Raw genomic sequence first — 21,211 nt, forward strand, 5'->3', positions numbered from 1 at the left:
CCCAAATGGAACAGCTGCATATTCCTGCATTGAAGGCTTGGACTTGATGATTCTCATGGTCCCTTACAACTCTATGATTTCTATGATCCCTGCCCATGGATCATGCAGACTGAGGCTGGTGGGAATTATAGTTCAAAATATGGAGGGTAACTGGGTGGCAAAGACAACCAGCTCTGACTCTGTTGTTGTTGTTGTTTGTTGCAGCTTTCTAGGTTTCTGTCTCTCACATTCAGCTTTTCTACAGCTTTTCTAGCTAGAGATGCTGAGGACTGAACCTGTGACCTTTCCCATGCAACACACGTGCTCTACCGCTGAGCTGTGCCCTTCTCTAATTGTGTTTAACCTCCTTTTAAAAGCATCCTGGGGCTGTGGGTTCCACTGGTTAACAGTGCATTGTGTGAAAGCAATGTCTTTTCAACACCCTGAATCTCCTGCTGTAGCTGTCGCCAAGATACGGTCCTTCACAAAATTAGCCTCTTTATGTGCCATCGGTCCATTGAGCTTAGTACTGTCTAAACTTACTGAAAGTGGATCTTCAGGGTTTTCAGTCTGGAGATGCTGGGAAGTGAACCTGTGACCTCTGTGCAAACCATGTGCTCTGCTGCAAAAATAAAGCCCTTCTCTGCAAGAAGAAGGTCTGATAAACACAGGAGTGGTAGTGGGAAAGAATGGAAGAACGTGCCTGATTATCGTGTTCTGCTACTTCCTTGTCCTTCCCTGTTGAGGTTCAGTAGGTCCTGCCTTACTGCTTGCAGGATGTCAGCTAAAGTGGTATTGGATGCTGAATTTAACTTCTCCCAAATCTCAGTTTTCATTTTGTTTTCAAAAAAGGACGTTCCTAGCCCTTATGACAGTGAATATGCTAGAAAATATGTTGGCAGTGCTTGGTGAATTCAGAAGCCAGAATTCACCAAGCACTGTTGGTTAATTCACCCCTGGGGATTTATTAATAACCTTTTGCGCTGCCAAAAATTGCCTAGAATAATGCACATGTTGTTTCTCCTTGTTCTGTCATCACAAGAACCCTGCAAATTGTTTGAGCTGAGAGAGATTCACCAAAGGTTTCTTGGCCAGCTTAATGACTGAGTGAGATTTGAACCTGGGTCTCACTGGGCAGCCTCGTCTGACACTGTTACTGCAGTACACTGGCTATCCTGGGTCTGGTCTTGCCCTTCCCTATGACTAGCAAAAGAAGAATTACACAATGGGGTAATAAAGAAAAGTCTATTTATGGAAAAGTAGAGCAATCGGGCACATAGCTTTAATTTGCATAGAATGAGACTGCCTGGGGAATTTAGCTTTTGATGTCACAAACTTCAGATTACCAATGTGCAGTGTACATATGTAATGATGAAAGGTCTTTGAGTAAACTGTGGTCCCTTAAAGCTTGTCTGCAAGTCCCTCAAATTGTCTGCTACAAGATAAGTAATAATGGAAAGCCCCAAAGCACTCCCACACAGAGAGGGTTACCTGCTGTGTTCCTGCCATAATTCTTTCCCATCTCTGCTATGGCCAGGGTGTTCTGGCCAACTTCTGGTGGGACCTCCCCACCCCCACCCCCACCCCCATTCTTTGTTTGGATTCTTTCAAAGAATGCAGCACCAAGTAGACATGGCTGTTAACCAGCAAGGCCCTTCAGCTGCCCTTAAGCAAAGGGGTGTGCTGAGAATTAATTAGCACAGGTCAATTATGCCTTGACCATTAGAAGATCTTTAACATGCTGTCTTGCTCTATAACTTTGACATACATGGGTGGACCATGCAGATTTTATTAAAAACAAGTACAGTGGTACCTCGGGTTGCATACGCTTCAGGTTACATATGCTTCAGGTTACAGACTCCGCTAACCCAGAAATAGTACCTCGGGTTAAGAACCTTTCTTCAGGATGAGAACAGAAATCGTGCTCCGGCAGCGCAGCGGCAGCTGGAGGCCCCATTAGCTAAAGTGGTGCTTCAGGTTAAGAACAGTTTCAGGTTAAGAACGGACCTCCGGAACGAATTAAGTACTTAGCCTGAGGTACCACTGTAAATGAATGAGAGACGTGGCTCCTCTGCTTCATTGCAACTCATTTGTGTGTATTGTAGATGCAAGCCCCTTGGTGGTGGTGGAGATATATATGGAAATTGTAAAGCCCTTGGGTCTTAGACCTGGCCATTTATTCTTTCTAAAGCACTGTGCACATGAATAGTACACTGTTATTGGTGGTAGTGGTTACAAATGAGGCCTGCCACAAAATGTTGCAGCGTCGAGTGCTGCTTTCCCCCATCCTGTTCTCATTTCTCTCCCTAGCAGCACCACTTTTCAGCATTCAGCTAACCATTGGTGGCCAATGAGCATGCTCAGCCCTCAATGGGCAGCTCCTCCTTTTAAGATTTCGATTCTAGTTTTGCAAACTTTGGGATTCCGGTTTCTTGGCTATCTAAGGCTCAGCATTTGGAGAACGGGGTCACTATTGGAATATACGCAATGGGGACTTCACAGAGGTAATTTAGTTGTTCTTGTAAGCCCTGGCAATGCATCCAAAAAGACTCTTGTCTTTTATCTTGGGAAAGCAGATCCTTTCCTTGCACTGTATTGAAATCTGCCTTTTGAAGCTTCCTCTGGTTTCACGAGCGATTTGCTAGAAAACCTTGGCATCTTGCTGTTTACACCTCCAGCCTCTCTATGCATATGGAGCTCATTATATGGTTCTCTGGGAGCCCACATTTATCAAGGGTTACAATCTGCAAGCCATGGACCCCTGACCTTTATTCCTTTATCTCCCTGCACTCCCAGATGTGACTGAAATCCCAATACTCCGGCCAAAATAGATGTAATGCAGGAAACCCATGATGATGTTCCACAGGGGCCATTTTTTGAAAATTAATAGAAGTCATAGGGACTGGGACTTTCTTCTCCTCCCATTCTAAGCTGCTCTTTGCCTGATGGGGAGACAACCTACAGGTCACAGTGCCAGCTTGGAGTGCCAGCTTGGCCCTGTGACCGTGGGTGCCATGCAGCATGCATGGCCCTGGCACCAAAATTTGTGGGTGCCTGGTTCCTTCACAGTGGATTGTGTGGGTGCTCATGAAGGGCCTTTTCCTTTCTACCTTTTTCTTATCCTTATGGCCCTTCACTCAGGCATGCAGGGCCCCAGAGAGCTGGCACCTATGCATACTGTAGAAACATAGGAAGCTGCCTTATACTGAGAGAGACTCATGGTTCATTCAGCCCAGTACAGTCTACACTGACTGGCAGCAGCACTGCAGGGTTTCAGAGCAGGGTTCTCTCCCAGCCCTGCTTGGAGCTGCTGGGTTTTGAGCCTGGGACCTTCTGGATGCAAAGCAGGTGCTCTAACCACTGAGCTGCGGCCCTTGTATTTAAGATCAAAAGATATTGGTGTTTGACAATCCTAAGATATCTCTAAACTTTCTTCTGTGGGGAAATGACAAAAAAACCATATTTTTGGAGGGGGTGAGTTTAATTTATTATTATTATTATTATTATTATTATTATTATTATTATTATTATTAATGAGGGGGGGAAATTGCATGGGGAAAGCGTTAAATGGCTTTCACACCAGTTTGACCTAGTTCGTTCTTCCTTCCAGTGACTTCTATTCTTTTCTCTTTTTTATGTGAGCAGAGATTCTTATTGCAAATCTCTTGCACCACATCTCATTTGGCTCTCAGGCTGGGCAGACACACATACACACACACACACACCCCAAGTGTCCCTATTTTCCAGGGACTATCCCAGATTTACAGAAGCCACCATGGTTTCTGATTTGATCCTGGAATGTCCCACTTTTCCTTAAAGGTAAAGGGACCCCTGACCATTAGGTCCAGTCATGGCTGACTCTGGGGTTGTGTCGCTCATCTCGCTTTATTGGCCAAGGGAGCCGGCGTACAGCTTCTGGGACATGTGGCCAGCATGACTAAGCCGCTTCTGGCGAACCAAAGCAGTGCACAGAAACACCGTTTACCTTCCCACCAGAGCGGTACCTATTTATCTACTTGTACTTTGATGTGCTTTCAAACTGCTAGGTTGGCAGGAGCAGGGACTGAGCAACGGGAGCTCACCCCATCGCGGGGATTCAAACAGCCAACCTTCTGATTGGCAAGTCTTAGGCTCTGTGTTTTAACCCACAGCGCCACCCACCACCCACATCCCACTTTTCCTTAGAATGTCCCTATTTCCATCAGAGAATTGTTAGAGGCTATGCAGTTGCAAAGGACTTTACATGCTCTGGAGCACTGTTGCTGCTCTGTATACTGAGTGGCCTGTAGGGAGGACAGGATCTAGGTCTCCACCCTGTTGATGAGCCCCTTCTTTTAGACACTGAATTTAAGAGCAGCTCTACTGAATCAGACCAATGGCCTGTCTAGTCCAGCATTCTATTCTCACAGCAGCCAACCAGAGGCTTGTAGAAAACCCTCAAGCAAGACCTGAGAAGAAGAGCACTCTCTCCTTCTGTGGCTTTTAGCAACTGATATTCAGAGGAATTACTGCATCCAGCCAAGGAGACAGAGCAAAGTCATGATGGCTAGTAGACTTTTTTCTCCTCCATGAATTTGTCCAGTCCAGGTTGGGGACCATCACTGCTTCCTGTGGGAGCAAGTGCCCTAGTTTAACTATGTGTTGCTTGAATAAGTTCTTTCTTTTATCTGCCCCGAATCTTCTAACATTCAGCTTTATTGCATGTCCATGACTTCTAGTCTTACGAGAGATGTGGGGAAACCTCTCTCTCTCTCTCTCTCTCTCTCTCTCTCTCTCTCTCTCTCTCTCTCTCTCTCTCTCTCTCTCATTTTTGTTAAGTTTTCTGTTCTACAATTTAAAATACTCCTTTTACATCCTTAAGATATCAACGACTTCCCTTCTTTTCTTTCCATGGTTCATTTTACATATCATAAATCCCTGCATATTTTACAAAAACTATACCATTCAGTATTCCATTATTGCTCCCATCAAAATGTGTTTACACTGTTGAATTTATCTTAATGCTGCCAGCTTTTTCAGCTGTACACAATTATTTCCCATATATTCAATAAACGTTTTCCAGTCTTCTTTAAATGTATGTTCTTCTTGTTCTCTTGTTCTGTATGTTAAGTCTGCAAGTTGTGCATATTCTGTCAACTTAAGTTGCCGTTCTTCTTTAGTTGGGACCTCACTCGTTTTCCATTTGGGGGGCTAACAAAACATAGGCCGCAGTAGTAGTATACATAGAAAAACTTTCCTCTATCCACTTCCTCCATGTCATCTATGGGGGGGGGGGACGACACACTTTGATCATGTCATCACTTATTCGCCTTTTAGCTTTGACTCTCTCAGGGATCCTCCTATATTAGATCCAGCCCTTGCCTTTGTGTCTGTCCTGCACAAAGATCTGTTCTTAGGCAGAGACAAGGAAAGGGAGGGTCCTTCTAGAAGAAAACCATGTGAGTTCTAGCATTCCCAGATGTTTGTTCTTTCCATTACCCTCCCTTCCACACACAAAGAAATGCTATTGAATTCCACAGCACTGGTGTGGTTGCTCCAGAATCCTCTTTGGATTTGCTTAGCTCAGTGATGGCCAAACTTGGCCCTCCAGCTGTTTTGGGACTACAATTCCCATCATCCCTGACCACTGGTCCTGTTAGCTAGGGATGATGGGAGTTGTAGTCCCAAAACAGCTGGAGGGCCAAGTTTGGACATCACTGGTTAGCTGAACATGAGTGCCATTGACAGATGCTGGAAATGGGTGGAGGAAGCTGCTGAAGGATGTAGGATGTAGCTCCCACAAATTCCCACCAACCTAGATTAGGATTAGACAGATTCGTGGAGGAGAAGGCTATCTCTCTACCAATCATGCTCTGCCTGCACGGTTGGAAGGCAGTGATGCTTCTGAATGCCATTTCCTGGAAACCACAGGAGGGGAAAGGTCTCTTGTGCTTGCAGGTTTCCCATTGTGGCATCTCATTGGGCATAGGATGCTGGACTATATGGCCCATTTCTCTGATCCATCAGGCTCTTCTCATGTTCTTGGAGAGATTTTCTGCAAGGGTACCTGAGGGTGGGCATCTGTACAACGCTTGAAGAATGGAGAATGAAAATGATGGACTATGCAGAACTGGACAAACTAACTGGGAAGATTAGATATCTACGAGACCATAAATTCATCAAGGACTGGGGAAAATTTGTTGAATATCTGAAAAGTACATGTGATGTGCAAACAACGCTTGTGGGATTTCAAGAAGCTCTGTGAAAGTTTTGTATTGTAAAAAAGAAAAAAGAAAAAAGATTGGGAGGGTATATTAACAGACAATACTAAATTTAGGAAATGCGTATGTAAAAATTAATTATGGATGATTGGCAGAGATGCTGAAGGAAGTCTAAAAAAAAGAAAATTTGTGATAAATTTTGATATGGGATTATATGTATATTTGTATTGGAAATTAATAAAAATTATTATAAAAAAGAGGGTGGGCATCTGCAGGAAGAAGTTCTAGCTTTGGTGAATACTGATTCTGACCCAGGTGGAGAACCCCTTTATCTTCCTGAGGCCTTCATTCTCTTCTGGGCAACAGTTTGAGAGCCGCATGCCCTCCATCCATCCAGGCAGGCAGAAGATGTGAGTTCAAGGACATATGCCAGCCAGGCAGAAATAGTTAGGGAGCAAAGCAGTATCAGCAAGGGGGTGTGACCTAGGGAAAGTGAAAGTTCTGAGGGCCAGATGGAGCAGCCTCAGGGGCCAGAGATCCCCCACCTCTTGGTATATGCCACCTTAATGGTTGAGCTGCTCATTCTTCTCAAGTTCTACTGGTTGGCTGCTGGAGTCCCCTGAGCTGAATCCGGCCCATGGCAGGTTTCCAGTTGGTTTTGGAGTTGTTGCCTGCTCTTTTTTCTTGGGGTGCAGCCTGGATAAAGCTTCCTGTGTATTCTAAAAGTGGTATCTCTGCTTTTTCTAGCTTTGCGTAGCAGCCTAGCCCAGTCAGCGTAAACCTCATGTCGATTTCAAAACTGTACTTTGCCCCTTTTATAGCAGCAGAGAAGAGCACTTCAGTCTGGCTGCGTACTATTTGAGGAATTGAAAGTGAAAGAATTTCTGCAATCTTTGTGGCTTCCCGCTACTCTTGCGTTATCTTGGCTTGGAACTCTTCATTCATCCCAGAGGAGGGAAAGAGATGCCATCCAAGTGCTGGGAAGTGGGGGAGGGTCTGCCGCTCAAGCAGTGTTTAAAATTCCTAGGTCCTGGGTTAGATTCCAAGGAACCTTTGTGGTGTAAAATTGCTGCGCCCTGGCCTGAGATCAATTCTTGCCGTTTGTATAGCAGTTCAGGGTCTTCACCAGGTGTGTGGAGGCTGCACGTACTGGTAATCCTTGCAACAGTCCTATAAAGTACAGGTGAATTGAATCCTTTTCGGCTTGAGGGCCACATAACCTTCTGGGTGACCTTCCAAATGCACACATGCACACGAACATGCACACGCACTCCTCTCGAAGCTCTATCCAAGCAAAAAAAGAGGCATTATTGGAGTTCCAGTGCACATTCCAGGCAGACAGAACCACTCAAGGAGAATGTGAAGCAGGACTGGTGAGGGTGTGTGGCCTGAGGAGAGAGAGGGTGTAGCCTAGGAGGGGGCACGGTCTAGGGACAGTCTCTGTATGTTGCAAGTGAGGGCCTCCAGCAGAGGGCATCTTATCAGGAGGTCCCATTCTGCATAATTTAGGAACTGAATTCCCTCCTGTTATACCCTCCAACATTTCTCAGATGAGAATAGGGACATCCTATTCAATAATAATAATATAATTCGATTATTTCTATCCTGCCCAACTGACTGGGTTGCCCCAGCCACTCTGGGTGACTTCCAACATATATAAACACAAAATTAAACATTAAACATTAAAAAAAACCAACCTTCCCTATACAGGGCTGCCTTCAGATGTCTTCTAAAAGTTGTATAGTTACTTGTCTTCTTGACTCGGGGGTCGCATGACACCAACATTTCTCTGATGAAAATAGGGACATCCTTAGGAAAAGCGGGGCATTCCGAGATTGAATCAGAAACTGGGACGGCTTCTGTAAATCCAGGACTGTACAGTGGACGCTTGGGTTGCGAACGCGATCCATGCGGGATGCATGTTCACAACCCGCAGCGGTGCGTCTGCGCACGCATGGGTTGTGATTCGGCATGTCTGCGCATGCGCAAAGCATGATTTAGCACTTCTGCGCATGCACGGCCGCCAAAACCCGGAAGTAACCCGTTCCAGTACTTCCAGGTTTCAGCGGTCCGGAACCCAAAAAAACTCAACCTGAAGTGTCTGTAACCCAAGGTATGACTGTACCTGGAAAATAGGGACACTTGGAGGGGCTGTGTCTTGCTTTTCTGGTGCCTACTGGAGATCATCCTCTTCCAAAAAGCCTTTTAAATAGAGATCTTTCCCAGTCTGCATCAGCGAGGGGATTGTTTTTAAGGTATTTTATTGTTTTGTTGCTTGCTGATGAAACACTGGGTGGGTTATGATCATAATAATAATCATAATAAGGCTTGCATGGTACTTTAATGCAGCAATGGAAATCCTGTGGCCTTCTAGATGTTGATGGACTATAACTAACTCCCATAATCTCTGGAAGGTTATGTATTTATTATTTTTATTCCATTAAATGTATGCACTCTCTTTGGTGGTTAAAAAAAACCAAAACTCTCCTAGATGTTTATCATAAAAAACACACCAATTAAATTATTGGTAAAAACACTAAAAAACAAACAAACCAAAACCCAACCATTTTAAAGCATTTTTTAAAAAATTAAATGGCATTAAAGTAAAAAACAAACAAACCACAGATTATAACATACAAAAACATTCTATGTATCTTTGAAAGGTAAAGGTAAAGGGACTCCTGACCTTTAGGTCCAGTCGTGGCCGACTCCGGGGTTGCGGCGCTCATCTTGCTTTACTGGCTGAGGGAGCCGGCATACAGCTTCCGGGTCATGTGGCCAGCATGACTAAGCTGCTTCTGGCGAACCAGAGCAGCGCATGGAAATGCTGTTCACCTTCCCGCCAGAGCGGTACCTATTTCTCTACCTGCGCTTGATGTGCTTTCGAACTGCTGGGTTGGCAGGAGCAGGGACCGAGCAACAGGAGCTCACCCCTTCGCGAGGATTCGAACTGCTGACCTTCTGATCAGCAAGTCCTAGGCTCTGTGGTTTAACCCACAGCGCCACCCGTGTTCCTTGTATCTTTGTAGGCTTGCCTAAAGAAAATGTTTTTAGCATGTGCCGTAAAGTGTACAGTGAAGATTCCTGTGTGATGTCAATAGGCAGGGAGTTCCAAAGTTTCTAACAACTGTGGAATGGGCGTTATGTGACTGGGGCAGATGGGAACCCAACAACATCTTGGACCACAGGTTCCCCATCTCTGCCTTAAAGCCTGCCTGCTTCTGTGTGAACCTGTTCATTTGCGGAGGTCCTCTCTGCACCATTGCTCTCTGAGAGGGAAAAGAGGCAATTTGGGATGTACAGTGAGGCAGTCCGGAAGTTTCAAGGCAGGTTCTCAGCAGGAATAAACCCGGTGACGTTAAACATTAGCAAATTTATCACACGGTTATTAAAGTATATATTTCCTGCAGGCTGTGTTTGAGGGCAGGCAGGGGCACAGTTTGGCAGAATATTGCTTTTGTTATCCTGTGGAGCAGCCGTGCAAATCGACACAGGGTTGCATTTTAATTAAGCACATCTTTTAAGGGGGGCAACTTATGGAACAATTTGAGTTAAAATAAACTTGAAACCTGAAAATAGTGTTGCTGCTTGGAGAAGTGGTCCCCTAAGGCATATCCTGATCCTTCAATGGCTGTGAATTTCTTGGTGTCCTTGTGTTTGAACCCTGTTATCTCCAGTTTGGGCATGTGTGAGAGAGAAATTATATCAGATAGGACCTTGTTTACATCTAATGTTAAGCCCAGACCACGAATGAGCAAACATGCAAGACTTTGGAGATAGGATCTCAAGCCATTTTTTCCCTCCTGGGTCATTTTTATGCTGTTGTAAGCCATGGTGTACAAGGGAAGCGGGTGGCACTGTGGGTTAAACCACAGAGCCTAGGACTTGCCGATCAGAAGGTTGGCGGTTCAAATCCCCGCGACAGGGTGAGCTCCCGTTGCTCGGTCCCTGCTCCTGCCAACCTAGTAGTTCGAAAGCACCTCAAAGTGCAAGTAGATAAATAGGTACCACTCCAGCGGGAAGGTAAACAGCGTTTCCGTGCGCTGCTCTCATTTGCCAGAAGCAGCTTAGTCATGCTGGCCACATGACCCAGAAGCTGTACGCCGGCTCCCTCGGCCAATAAAGTGAGATGAGCGCCACAACCCCTGAGTCGGCCACGACTGGACCTAATGGTCAGGGGTCCCTTTACCTTTGCCTTTAACCCATGGTGTATTGTCCAAAACCTGTCCCATGGTTTAGCTCTCCCAGATCACAGAATCAAAGGGCCTCCAGAGATCATTAAGTCCAACCTCTGCAATTTAGGAATCACAGTTAAAAAATCCCTGATAAATGGCCATCCAACCTCTGTTTAAAATTTCCAGTGAAGAAGAGTCCACTGCCTTCTGCGGTAATCTGCTCCACTGTTGAACAGCTCTTGACGTCAGTAAGTTCCTCCTAATATTTAGTCAGAATCTGCTCCCTCATAATTTGAATCTGTTGATTTTGGTCCTACCCTCTGGAGCAGGAGAAAACAAACTTGCTCTGTCTTCCCTGTGACAGCCTTTCAAATATTTCAAGGAACAGGCTAGGCATACCCAACTCCCTCAACTGTTCCTCATAAGGCTTGGTTTCCAGACAGTTGATCATCTGGTCACCCACCTCTGCACACATTCCAGCTTGTCAATATCCTTCTTAAAGAGTGGTGCCCAGAACTAGACACAGTACTCAAGGTGTGGTCTGACCAAGGCAGAATAAAGTGGGACTATTACTTCCCTTGATTGAACACTATGCTTCTTTTGATGCAGCCTAGAATAGCCTTAGCCTTTCCCCCCCTGCTGTATCACACTGTTGACTCGTGTTAAGTTTGTGATCTACTAAGACCTTCTAGATCCCTTTTAGTGAACTGTTGTCAAGCCAGGTGATCCCCCATCCTATATCTGTGCATCTGGTTCTTCCTGCCTATGTTTAGAATCTTACATTTGTCCTTATTGAAATTATTTTTGTTAGTTATGGCCCAGTTCTCCCATCTGTTAAATTCCTTTTGTATCCTGATTCTGAGGTATTAGCTACTCCTCCAAGTTTACTGTCATCCACAAATTTGTTGAGCATCGTTTCTAGTCCTTCATCCAAGTCATTTATAAAGACGTTGGACAAAACTAGGCCTAGGCCAGAACCCTGCAGCATTCCACTTACCACTTTTTTCCCAGGGTGAAGTTTTATTGGGTTAGGACAGTTTGGGCTGCCATATTCCCTCTTTTTCCAGGACATGTCCTCTTTTTCATGGGTTGTCATAAAGATCCACAGTTAAAAACAGAAGTCGGAAAATGTGTCTTCTTTTCTGCTCTTCAAAATATGGCAACCCTAACAGTCACAAATCCACCTAACGGTAACAAATGTATTAATTTTTATTTGTTGTTTCATAAAATTTATACACTGCTTGGTTGTTAAAAACAAACAAACAAACCCGCAAAGCGTTTTCCAAAAAATAAAACATTAAAATCAAGAAAAATTCACAACCATACTTTACAACATACAAAAAGTTAAAATACTAAAACAGATTAAAATTACCTCCTACTTTCTTAGCATCTGAGTAGGCTTGTCTAAACAGGAATGTTTTTAGCAGGGGCAGAAAAGAGTTCAGTGAAGTTGCTTGCTGGAGCTCAATTGGCAGGGAGTTCCAAAGTTTTAGGCACTCATTTAGTAGGTTTGGCTATGGCTACATTTCGTGGCTTGCCTGGGAGAGCTAAACCATTAGCCTGCATTCACAGAACCTGTAAATTATAGGCAGAGCATCTGCTTTTTGTTCAGAAGGCTCCAGGTTCAATCCCAGGTGGAGTTGGAAGAAACCCTGAAACCCTGGAGAGCTGCTGCCAGACAGTGTTGACAGCATTGAGCCAGATGAATCAACGATCTGCCTCGGTATAACACACCTTCCTGCATTCTGGCTGCTCTCCTCCGTTTCATATCTTGCTCTTTTCACCTCGATTCTCCCCCCCCCCAAAAAAAAAAACACACACACCAAGCCTGACTTATACACTCCAAAGCCTCCCTAGCCCCCCCCCAAAAACCCCTATCTGCTAAGTTTTACAGCCCGAAAAAGAAGCAGGCACATCCTAAACTGCATGCCGCCCTGATTAGCATACATTCCTAATTTGCGCACACAGTTCTGGATAGCAGAAAGTGGAGTACTAGGCTGTTGAACTGCGAGGGCTTTTTTAAAGCGTTCGTGTTAATTACCTATTGGAACTACAAATGCGTAAATGGTGCGCCTTTCGGATAGAACTATGGACCTGCCTTCGCTTTCGGGGTAAAGTAATCCGCCACTAAATCCGGAAACATTAGATGGTTAGCTTCTCCCACCCACTCCCCGCTGCTTATATCACTACTGCCCCTGAATTGCTTTCCAAAGAAGGATTTCCCAACATTCTCCCTTCGGGAGTCATACTGCGCAAAGAGCCCTTGAGTCCGGAACATCTGTGGGGGTGCTGATGTCACGCTGGAACTTGTTGTCTTTGTTGGGAAAGCTTCACGGAAATCCTTGGCCGCGAACCCTGTCCTCCTTTTGCTTGGCCAAGAACTGACTCAGCGCTGAATCACCTGGTGTGTTTTTTACTGCAGGAAGGGAGTCGGGAAAGGGACCTCCCTCATTTTGAGGAGAAACCCTTTTTTTTTTAAGGAGTCTTCTGGCACCTTAGCAAATATTTGTGGACTGGAGTCCATTTCATCAGCTGCATGACTTTCATCCCAAATCGGCAGCTTGCAGTGCAATCCTAACCAAGTCTACTCGGAAGATAGATGATAGATAGATAGATAGATAGATAGATAGATAGATAGATAGATAGATGATAGATAGACTTTATTCGCATTAGCCAACAGCCATGGCAACATAAAACAAGCAATATATACAAATAAAAAGACAGCAATGGGTAAAAAGGGCAATCAAATGATCAAGATTACCGTTTAGATAGTGGCCCTTAATCTCATTGCACCCTCGATAAACCTAGCAACCTTTGCTGTTGTCTGTCTACTCAGAAGTAAGTCGGGTGGTATTCAGTGGGGCTTACTCCCAGGAAAGTGGGGTTAGGATTGCAGCTTTGTAACTTGTCTGGGGACGTCAACACATCATATATTTAAAGCACCCTCCCCTCTAAAAAGCAGAAAAAGAAAAAAGAATCCTGGGAACTGGGGGGGGGGGTTGTTATCGTGGACTTGTAGGCAGGAGTTGATTTGCACAGTCTCCTGTTTAAATGCAATCAAAATAAAATTGGCTGCAGCAGAAGTTGGGGGAAGAAGTAGCCAGAAGCAAAGTCTGTGGCTGGAGCCCAGTGCTGCAAGGAGAAAGGAAGCCTCATACTAGTATGGGAATGTTTGGGTGTAAAGAGCAACACCAGCCCTGTCCCCCCTGAGTCTGGGCCAACTGAGCCATCAGAGCATGGTTTGTTTAGATAAAGATCTGGCTTTGGGGTTTAACACGCCAGCTTGGAATAATAAAAAGGAAGCTGTTCTGATTTAGCTGATGGGGCGTTTTGAGAGGGAGGCGAGAATAGGGGTGTCTGAGTTGCATGGAGGCCTCCTAGCGGAAGTGAGTACCCAGGGAGTCACGGAGAAGAGCATGCAGGAGATGAAAGCAGGAAGGGCAGTTGATTTCTGCAACTGACACCCTGAAATCAGCTCATCTGGGAGCAGGGTTTGTGTGCCCAAGTGCTTCTGTGCACCTGAAATCCCATCTCTTCCTGTTTGCCGTGCAATCGCTTCTTCCATGGAAGAGTTGAGTGACACTGCGGGGTGGGGTGGAAAAAGCTTTCCACAGATCAGGCGCGGTGACAAATCTGACACAGGGCCAGTTTGTTTGTTTTTGGCTTTCCTGCCTAGCCCTTCCACCAAAGAGCTGGTGGCAGTCTGCATGTTCACCTTTATCCACACAACAGCCCTGTGAGGTGGGCCATTTGCTCTCTTTCGGCCTCACCTGTAATTGAACAGGGATCTGAATGCAAGCCCAGCTCTCCAACCAGAAGACAGTGAACCTGCAGCCCTTCAGAGGCTGCTGGGCTCACAACTCATGAGTCCCAGCCAGCAGAGCCAGTCACCAATGATATCAGGAGGGCCACAGGTTTGCCATCACCAGCCCACAGAGTCTGTCAGAGGCTCTCCAGCATTTCCAGCAAAGAAAGGTCTTTTGCATTTGCAGTTATATTTCCTCCAAGGAGCTCAAGGTGGAGAACATGGTTCTCCCACTCCTTCTTTAATCCCCACAACAACCCTGTGAGGTAGGTCAGGCAGAGAGACTGTGCTTGGACCAAGGTCACCCAGTCAGCTTCATGGCTGAGTGGGGATTTGAACCCTGGCCTCGCAGATCCTAGTCCCGTCGCTCTAACCACTATACCACACCGGCTTCCCAGCCCCACCTGGAGATTCCAGGGACTCAGGAAGAATCATAGCACCATAGAGTTGGAAGGGACCCTGATGATCATCTCGTCCAACCCCCTGCAATGTAGGAATATGCAACTGCTCAATACGGGGATTGAACCTGCAACCTTGGCGAGACTGGCTTCTGGATTAGGCCATAAACCCATCTAATCCAGCAGCCCACTCTAACAGTGGCTAGGCAAATACCCCTTCTGGAGCAGAATTCATTAATGTGTTATGGGGAATGCATCAACATGCTACCCGATGTACAGTGGTACCTTGGGTTAAGTATTTAATTCGTTCTGGAGGTCCATTCTTAACCTGAAACTGTCCTTAACCTGAAGCACCATTTTAGCTAATGGGGCCTCCTGCTGCCGCACGATTTCTGTTCTCATCCTGAAGCAAAGTTCTTAACCTGAAGCACTATTTCTGGGTTAGCGGAGTCTGTAACCTGAAGCATATGTAACCTGAGGTACCACTGTAGTAGAGAGGGGTTTAGTTTCTCCTTCTTCCCTGTGCGGGTCTCTTTTCCCTGGTTCTCCCCTTTTAACCCTTGTTAGCCGTCTCCTTTCTCCAAGCCCTCCTCTCCAGTTTAGTGAAGATGCCGTCTGCGACCCACTCCGAGAGGCCTCCCGACTGCCCTTCCTTTCCACACCAGGCACAGGGGAGAGAGAGCGCTCACAGCCTATAAATCACCCGGCACACAGAGAGAGTAGATAAATATTTAGACTGGCTCAGCGGCGCTGCTGGGTCACCCGCTCGCTGGCGCGACGGGAACTGGAGTTCGCAAGGGCTGGAGAATGATTGGGACTTGCGAGAGAGTGAAGTAGCTGGCCGACGTGGGGCCCAGAGGGAGAACCACAGCTGAAAGCAAATAGGTTTGGGAGCCAAAGCGCCAGAATGTTGTCTGAGTGACTCCTCTCTTTCTGTCGCAAGGGGGGGTTTCACATTAGGGAGTTTCAGAGGTCACCACCTCCACCAGGGAAAGGCTCGTGGACAGTCAGCCATGACCCCCTCCAGGTTACTCCATTTCATTCCCCCTTCTCCCCCCACTCCAAATATTCAGCCAGGATTCTGTGGCCACTGAGCATGCTCAGTCCTCATTGGGCTATGTACTCCCATTTCTGCCCACCCCCTCTGATACTTGTACTTCTGCAAAACCGTGAGCTTTTCAGGTGGATGGTCCTATTTCTGCTGCAAACGCTCATGCTTGGACATTGGAAATAATGGGAATGAGTGGGTGTCTGTTGTTGTTTGAAAAGCTCTCTCAAAAGGAGAGTGTGGGGAGGAGCCCCTGGGAGTAGAATTGGCAACCTTGCATGTAGGATTGCCACATCTATCAAGCCAGCAGAGCTGCAGTTTGGAGCAGCTTTCTGGGCAGTTTAATATTATTTGGACTGCTCCAGCCCACCCAGCTTGGACATTGCACCCTCCCAGAAAGGAAGGCCCCCCCTAAACAGTGAACATAGGGAGCTACCTTACCTGTAGCATTGCCTACACTGACTGGCAGCAGCTCTCTAGTGTTTCAAGCTGGAGCCTCTCCCGACCCTACTAGGATTGAACCTGGGACTTTCTGCATGCAAATCCCATCCTTTGCCACTGGGCTATGGCCCTTCTCTGCCGCTTGAGTGCAGCTTCGCCCTAGAATTCATGAGGACTAGAAACATGGAATGGGCTAGCTGCATCCTTCCCCCAAGAGAGCAGGGAAGGAGCCCAAAGAGAAGTACAAGCTTGCAAGAGAAGCTCTGTGTGTGTGTGCTTGGGATCGTCTCCTCTTCCCCATTCATCATCTTCTGTGTTTAAAATCCATCCAGCCAACACCCAACTCAATCCTGGGTCCAGCATGCAGCTGTGCTGTCAGCTGTCTGGTCGTTTCCTGCATTGTCTGGCCAGCCTGTCGTACGCCTGGGAGGGGAAGACGGTGAATCAGCCTTGGAATGTATGCAGGCAGACCCAGAGGTCATCCCAGGGAGAGAGGCTTAGCCAGAGTGAGCTCAGTTCCTGAACTCTGGGTCTTATAAAGGCAGGTGCCTGGAATGCCACACAGATGCAGGGGGGAGAGGAGCTAGGACAGGAGGCCTCACTGTGCTAATTTAGTCTTCCAGAATGAGACTTTGTGTAGATAAGGGACTTTTTCATCCCGAGGGCCACATTCCCTTCTGGGCAGCCTTCCAAGGGCCACATTCTGTGGTGGGCGTGGCCAGAGGCAGAAGTGGGAGGAGCAGCAGATGTAAAGTTGACCTTCCTACAGCAGGCCGGTTTCTACACACACACACACACACACACACACACACACACACACACACAGTGCAGCCAGGTGAAAACACTCAAAGGTACAAACAGATATTATTTTCTTGGAAGCAAGTAACATGAAAATAAGCACTGAGCTACCACTATATTCCACCATAGTTTCAGAAGCGGCCTACACTTCATGTGAAATCTCAGTGTGGGACTTAGCTGTTAGGGGACAGTTGTGGAAATGGAATAAAATGTCATGTGAAGGTTTACTGCAGGTTTGATTATGTGTGTTACCCTAGTGCCACACATTTGATCGGAATTGCAGCCCCAGGTGGAAGGATTTGTTCTGCGATTTATTGGGGATGACATCAATGTCATTTCAATCACCTGGAAATTTCCCCCTCTGTCTCGTCTCTCCCTGCTCCCTCTATCATCTTCCTGTGCTGTGCTTCCAGTTTTGTGGTTCAGCAGCTGAGTGTCAGGCAGAAATTCAATAGTGTTTCCTATCTTCAACCTGGGGAAAGTCCTGGGATGGAAACTGACACAGGAGAGACCAACGTTCCCAGCATCTCTAGTTAGGGATGCTGGGAAAGCTGCTGCTAGTCTGTGTAGACAATATTGAGCTAGATGGACCAATGATTTGACTTGTTGTAAGTCTGCTTCCTGTGTTCTCCTCTTTCTGTTTGCAGATTTGCTGCAGCTCAGACACCGTAAATTCCCCTAATGACAACCCATATTCCCTCCCCCTTGTCTTCTCTTGGCTGAGGTCCTAGGAGAAACCCTCCTGCAGGCCTATATTTGGAGCCCTCCCAGTGAACTGTATAGACCCAGTTAATGCCCCTGTTACCTTAAGCAATGCCGGTGTGGAGTCTGAATTCTGCAGGCAGAATTCAATAAACAACACACCCTGGGCTCTGTGTCCAGCAGCAATAAGGTATCTGCACCCTCAGTGAATGGAAGCTTAGACAGATGGTTTACACAACCATGTCAAACTGAAATCAGGAATGTATTTTAACTCTTCCCCCTTTTCTCTTTAGGAGGTGAAGATTTTCCGAGCCCTAATCCTTGGAGAACTGGAGAGAGGCCAGAGTCAATTCCAGGCACTCTGCTTTGTAACCAGGCTCCACCGCAATGAGATCATTCCCAGTGAGTCCATGGCCAAGCTAAGACAGGTGAGAAGATGGAGGGATGGTCATTATTTCTTGCATTTAGGGTAAGGTGACCCTAAGGCACATTATTACTCTTTTTGTTCTTTAAATTTACTGGTCCCCTTTCAGTGGAGCAGGGATCAATGTCTTAGGTGACTTTCAGAAAACAATTATGACAACTAACCGAGATTTTCAAATGTTTGCATAAAAAGTGCAACTATTTACCATGTCCAGTGAATTAACTACGCACAACCCATCCTCAGATTCACACTCCCCCCCCCCATTGGATTAGAACAAATTCTGCTGCAGGCCAATATTAGGAGCCCTACCTGGGCACTGTATATAACCCTGTTAAATAATCCACTTAAGTCAGCACCTAGATGGAACCGGAACACAGGAGTTCATGGTTCATCGCAGCAGGCATTCACCTGCTTGCAAAAGGGGGCAGAGAGAGGATTTTCTTGGTGGATTTCTAGGCCACAAAGCTGCTGTTTCTATAGAAAAAGGCTCTGCTGTGGATCCCCATTAATTGCACTTCAGAGCCTAACAGACAAGTTGCATGCAATAGAAACCCAACAAGCTGCTTTTGTCAAGTGAAGGCAACTTTGCAAGGAATGGGATTAGGAGTGGAGAAGAAGAGTTTGGATTTGATATCCCACTTTATCACTACCCGAAGGAGTCTCAAAGCGGCTAACAATCTCCTTTCCCTTACTCCCCCACAACAAACACTCTGTGAGGTGAGTGGGGCTGAGAGACTTCAAGAAGTGTGACTGGCCCAAGGTCACCCAGCAGCTGCATGTGGAGGAACGGGGACGTGAACCCGGTTCACCAGATTATGAGTCTACCGCTCTTAACCACTACACCTCAGTTGCCCCTCCTGCTTGGAGACCCACAGAGGGAAAACCAGCTTTTTGGGGAGGATTTGAAGCAAAGAAATTGCAGGCAGAAAAGGGGGGGCTTTATCCTCCCCCCTGCCACCTTTGCAAAGTTGTCTTCCCCCCACCCTGTCCCTTGTTGTGTGGTCCCAGTAAACAATAGTTTGGCTTGTTGTGTGGTGTGAACCAAGGCAAGATTACATCCTTCCACTAATTCAGCTATATCTTAACTGAATTTGAATTAACATCGCAAGTGTTTCTAGCAAACAGGAAAGCTTTCGAGTAATTTCCTTAATTTTAGCACTTACTATTTTGGTCAATTTAGTATATTTGTGTTAATGAAGAGGCAGTTAGATTTTTATTTAAAAATATGTCTCTCCCCCCCCCCCATCCCAGTTGATGAGGCATGGTTGCCTCATATTTCAGTGCTGCTTTTTTTAATGGTAAACTGCTGTGAGTTTTAGGGGAGCAGACAATGAACTATTTATGCCTGCGTGCTTCTATTCATTTATGGTAGTTAAATACGCAGACCGACCCCCAGCAAAAAACAGCTGTTGGGTTTTAAAATGACACCGGTGATAGCAAAGCTAATCAGTGGCGTAGCGTGGGTTGTCAGCACCCGGGGCAAGGCAAGTAATTTGCGCCCCCTAACCCTAACCCCCAGATGTTGCGCCCGGTGCGGCCGGCCCCCCCTGCGCCCCCCACGCTACGCCACTGAAGCTAATGAGACTCCTCCACTGCTTTCTCCCTGCCCAGAAAAATCCACGGACTGTGCGGCAAGCCGAAGAGGTGCGTGCCCTTGAGCATCTCAGCATGGACGTGGCTGTCAACTTCAGCAAAGGGGCTCAGCTCAGCTCCCACATCCACAACGTCTGTGCGGAGGCCAAAGAGGCCATCTACACCCGGGAAGAGGATGTGAAGTTCTGGCTGGAGAAAGGTAGGTGGCGCCGTTCCCATTTGACATCTTCCTTCTGCAGCAGTGACAGTGGAGAATGGCAAGAATAGCTAATGGGTGGCCCTCTCCAGTTGTTGCTGGACTCCAACTCCCATGAGCCCCAGCCAGTGTGGCCCGCTGATCATGGAAGAAGCATGGGGAGCCTGGTTCAGGGAGTCTGATGCAGAAGGTAGCAAGCAAGAAAGGCACCTGGGGAGAATGGGTGGGTTTAGGGCAGGCATGGCCAAACTTGGCCTTCCAGCTGTTTTTGGGACTACAATTCCCATCATTCCTGACCACTGGTCCTGTTAGCTAGGGATGATGGGAGTTGTAGTCCCAAAACAACTGGAGGGCCAAGTTTGGCTATGCCTAGTTTAGGGCATGGGACACCTTTGGGTGCTGGAGGCTGGTAAAAACTGGAGGAGCTATGGACCGCGTTCACACCATGCATTTAAAGTGCTATGATACCACCTGAAACATTTGCGGCTTCCCCCAAAGGATTCTGGGAGCTGTGGTTTGTTAAGAGTGCTAAAAGTTGTTAGGAGGCTCCTTATTCCACTCAGAGAGCCACAGTTCCCAGAGTGTTTGAACAATCAATCCCTCTTCCCAGGGAACTCTGGGAATGGTAGTTCTGTGAGGTGGACAGGGGGCCTCTTAACAATTCTCTATTTTTATATATATATTTTTTTTAATTTTCTGTTTTACAATTTAAAATACCCCTTTCACGTCCTTAAGATATAAATGACGTCCCTTTTTCTCTTTCCATGCTTCATTTTACATATCATAAATCCCTGCATATTTTACAAAAACTGTACCATTCAGTATTCCACTATTGTATCCCTCAAAACTTGTTTACACTGTTGAATTTATCTTGATGCTGCCAGCGTTTTCAGCTGCACGCAATTATTTCCCATATATTCAATAAACATTTGTCAATCTTCTTTAAACATATGTTGTTGTTCTTCTCTTATTCCAGGGGTCAGCAAACTTTTTCAGCAGGGGGCTGGTCCACTGTCCCTCAGACCTTGTAGGGGAGGGGGCTGGACTATATTTTTGAGGGGTGGGGGAATGAATGAATTCCTATGCCCCACAAATAACTCAGAGATGCATTTTAAATAAAAGCACACATTCTACTCATGTAAAAACATGTTGATTCCCGGACTGTCCGTGGGCCAGATTTAGAAGGTGATTGGGCCAAGTCCGGGCCCCGGGCCTTAGTTTGCCTACCCATGTTGTATTCTATATGTTAAGTCTGTGAGTTGCGCATATTCTGACAACTTAAGATGCCCTTCTTCTTTAGTTGGGACCTCGCTCATTTTCCATTTGGGGGCTAACAAAACATGGACCGCATTAGTAGCATACATAAATACCCTTTTTTGACATCTGGGGCCTCCTAACAATTCTCAGCCCCCTTAACAAACTACATCTCCTAGAATTATATGGGGGGAGCCA

At 46.4% G+C, this 21,211-nt stretch overlaps 1 protein-coding gene across 1 annotated transcript in view; it reads left to right on the forward strand.

Annotated features, from left to right (window-relative positions):
- Positions 1-21,211, forward strand: part of OAF (out at first homolog) — a 29,275-nt gene that overhangs the window by 4,262 nt on the left and 3,802 nt on the right. Inside the window, exons 2-3 of the mRNA XM_081172746.1 lie at positions 17,840-17,974; positions 19,582-19,762. Coding sequence (XP_081028872.1) covers positions 17,840-17,974; positions 19,582-19,762 — 316 coding nt within the window. The remainder of the gene's footprint in view (positions 1-17,839; positions 17,975-19,581; positions 19,763-21,211) is intronic.

Source organism: Podarcis bocagei (genome assembly GCF_964188305.1).
Source record: "Podarcis bocagei genome assembly, chromosome: 15".
NCBI lineage: Eukaryota > Metazoa > Chordata > Lepidosauria > Squamata > Lacertidae > Podarcis > Podarcis bocagei.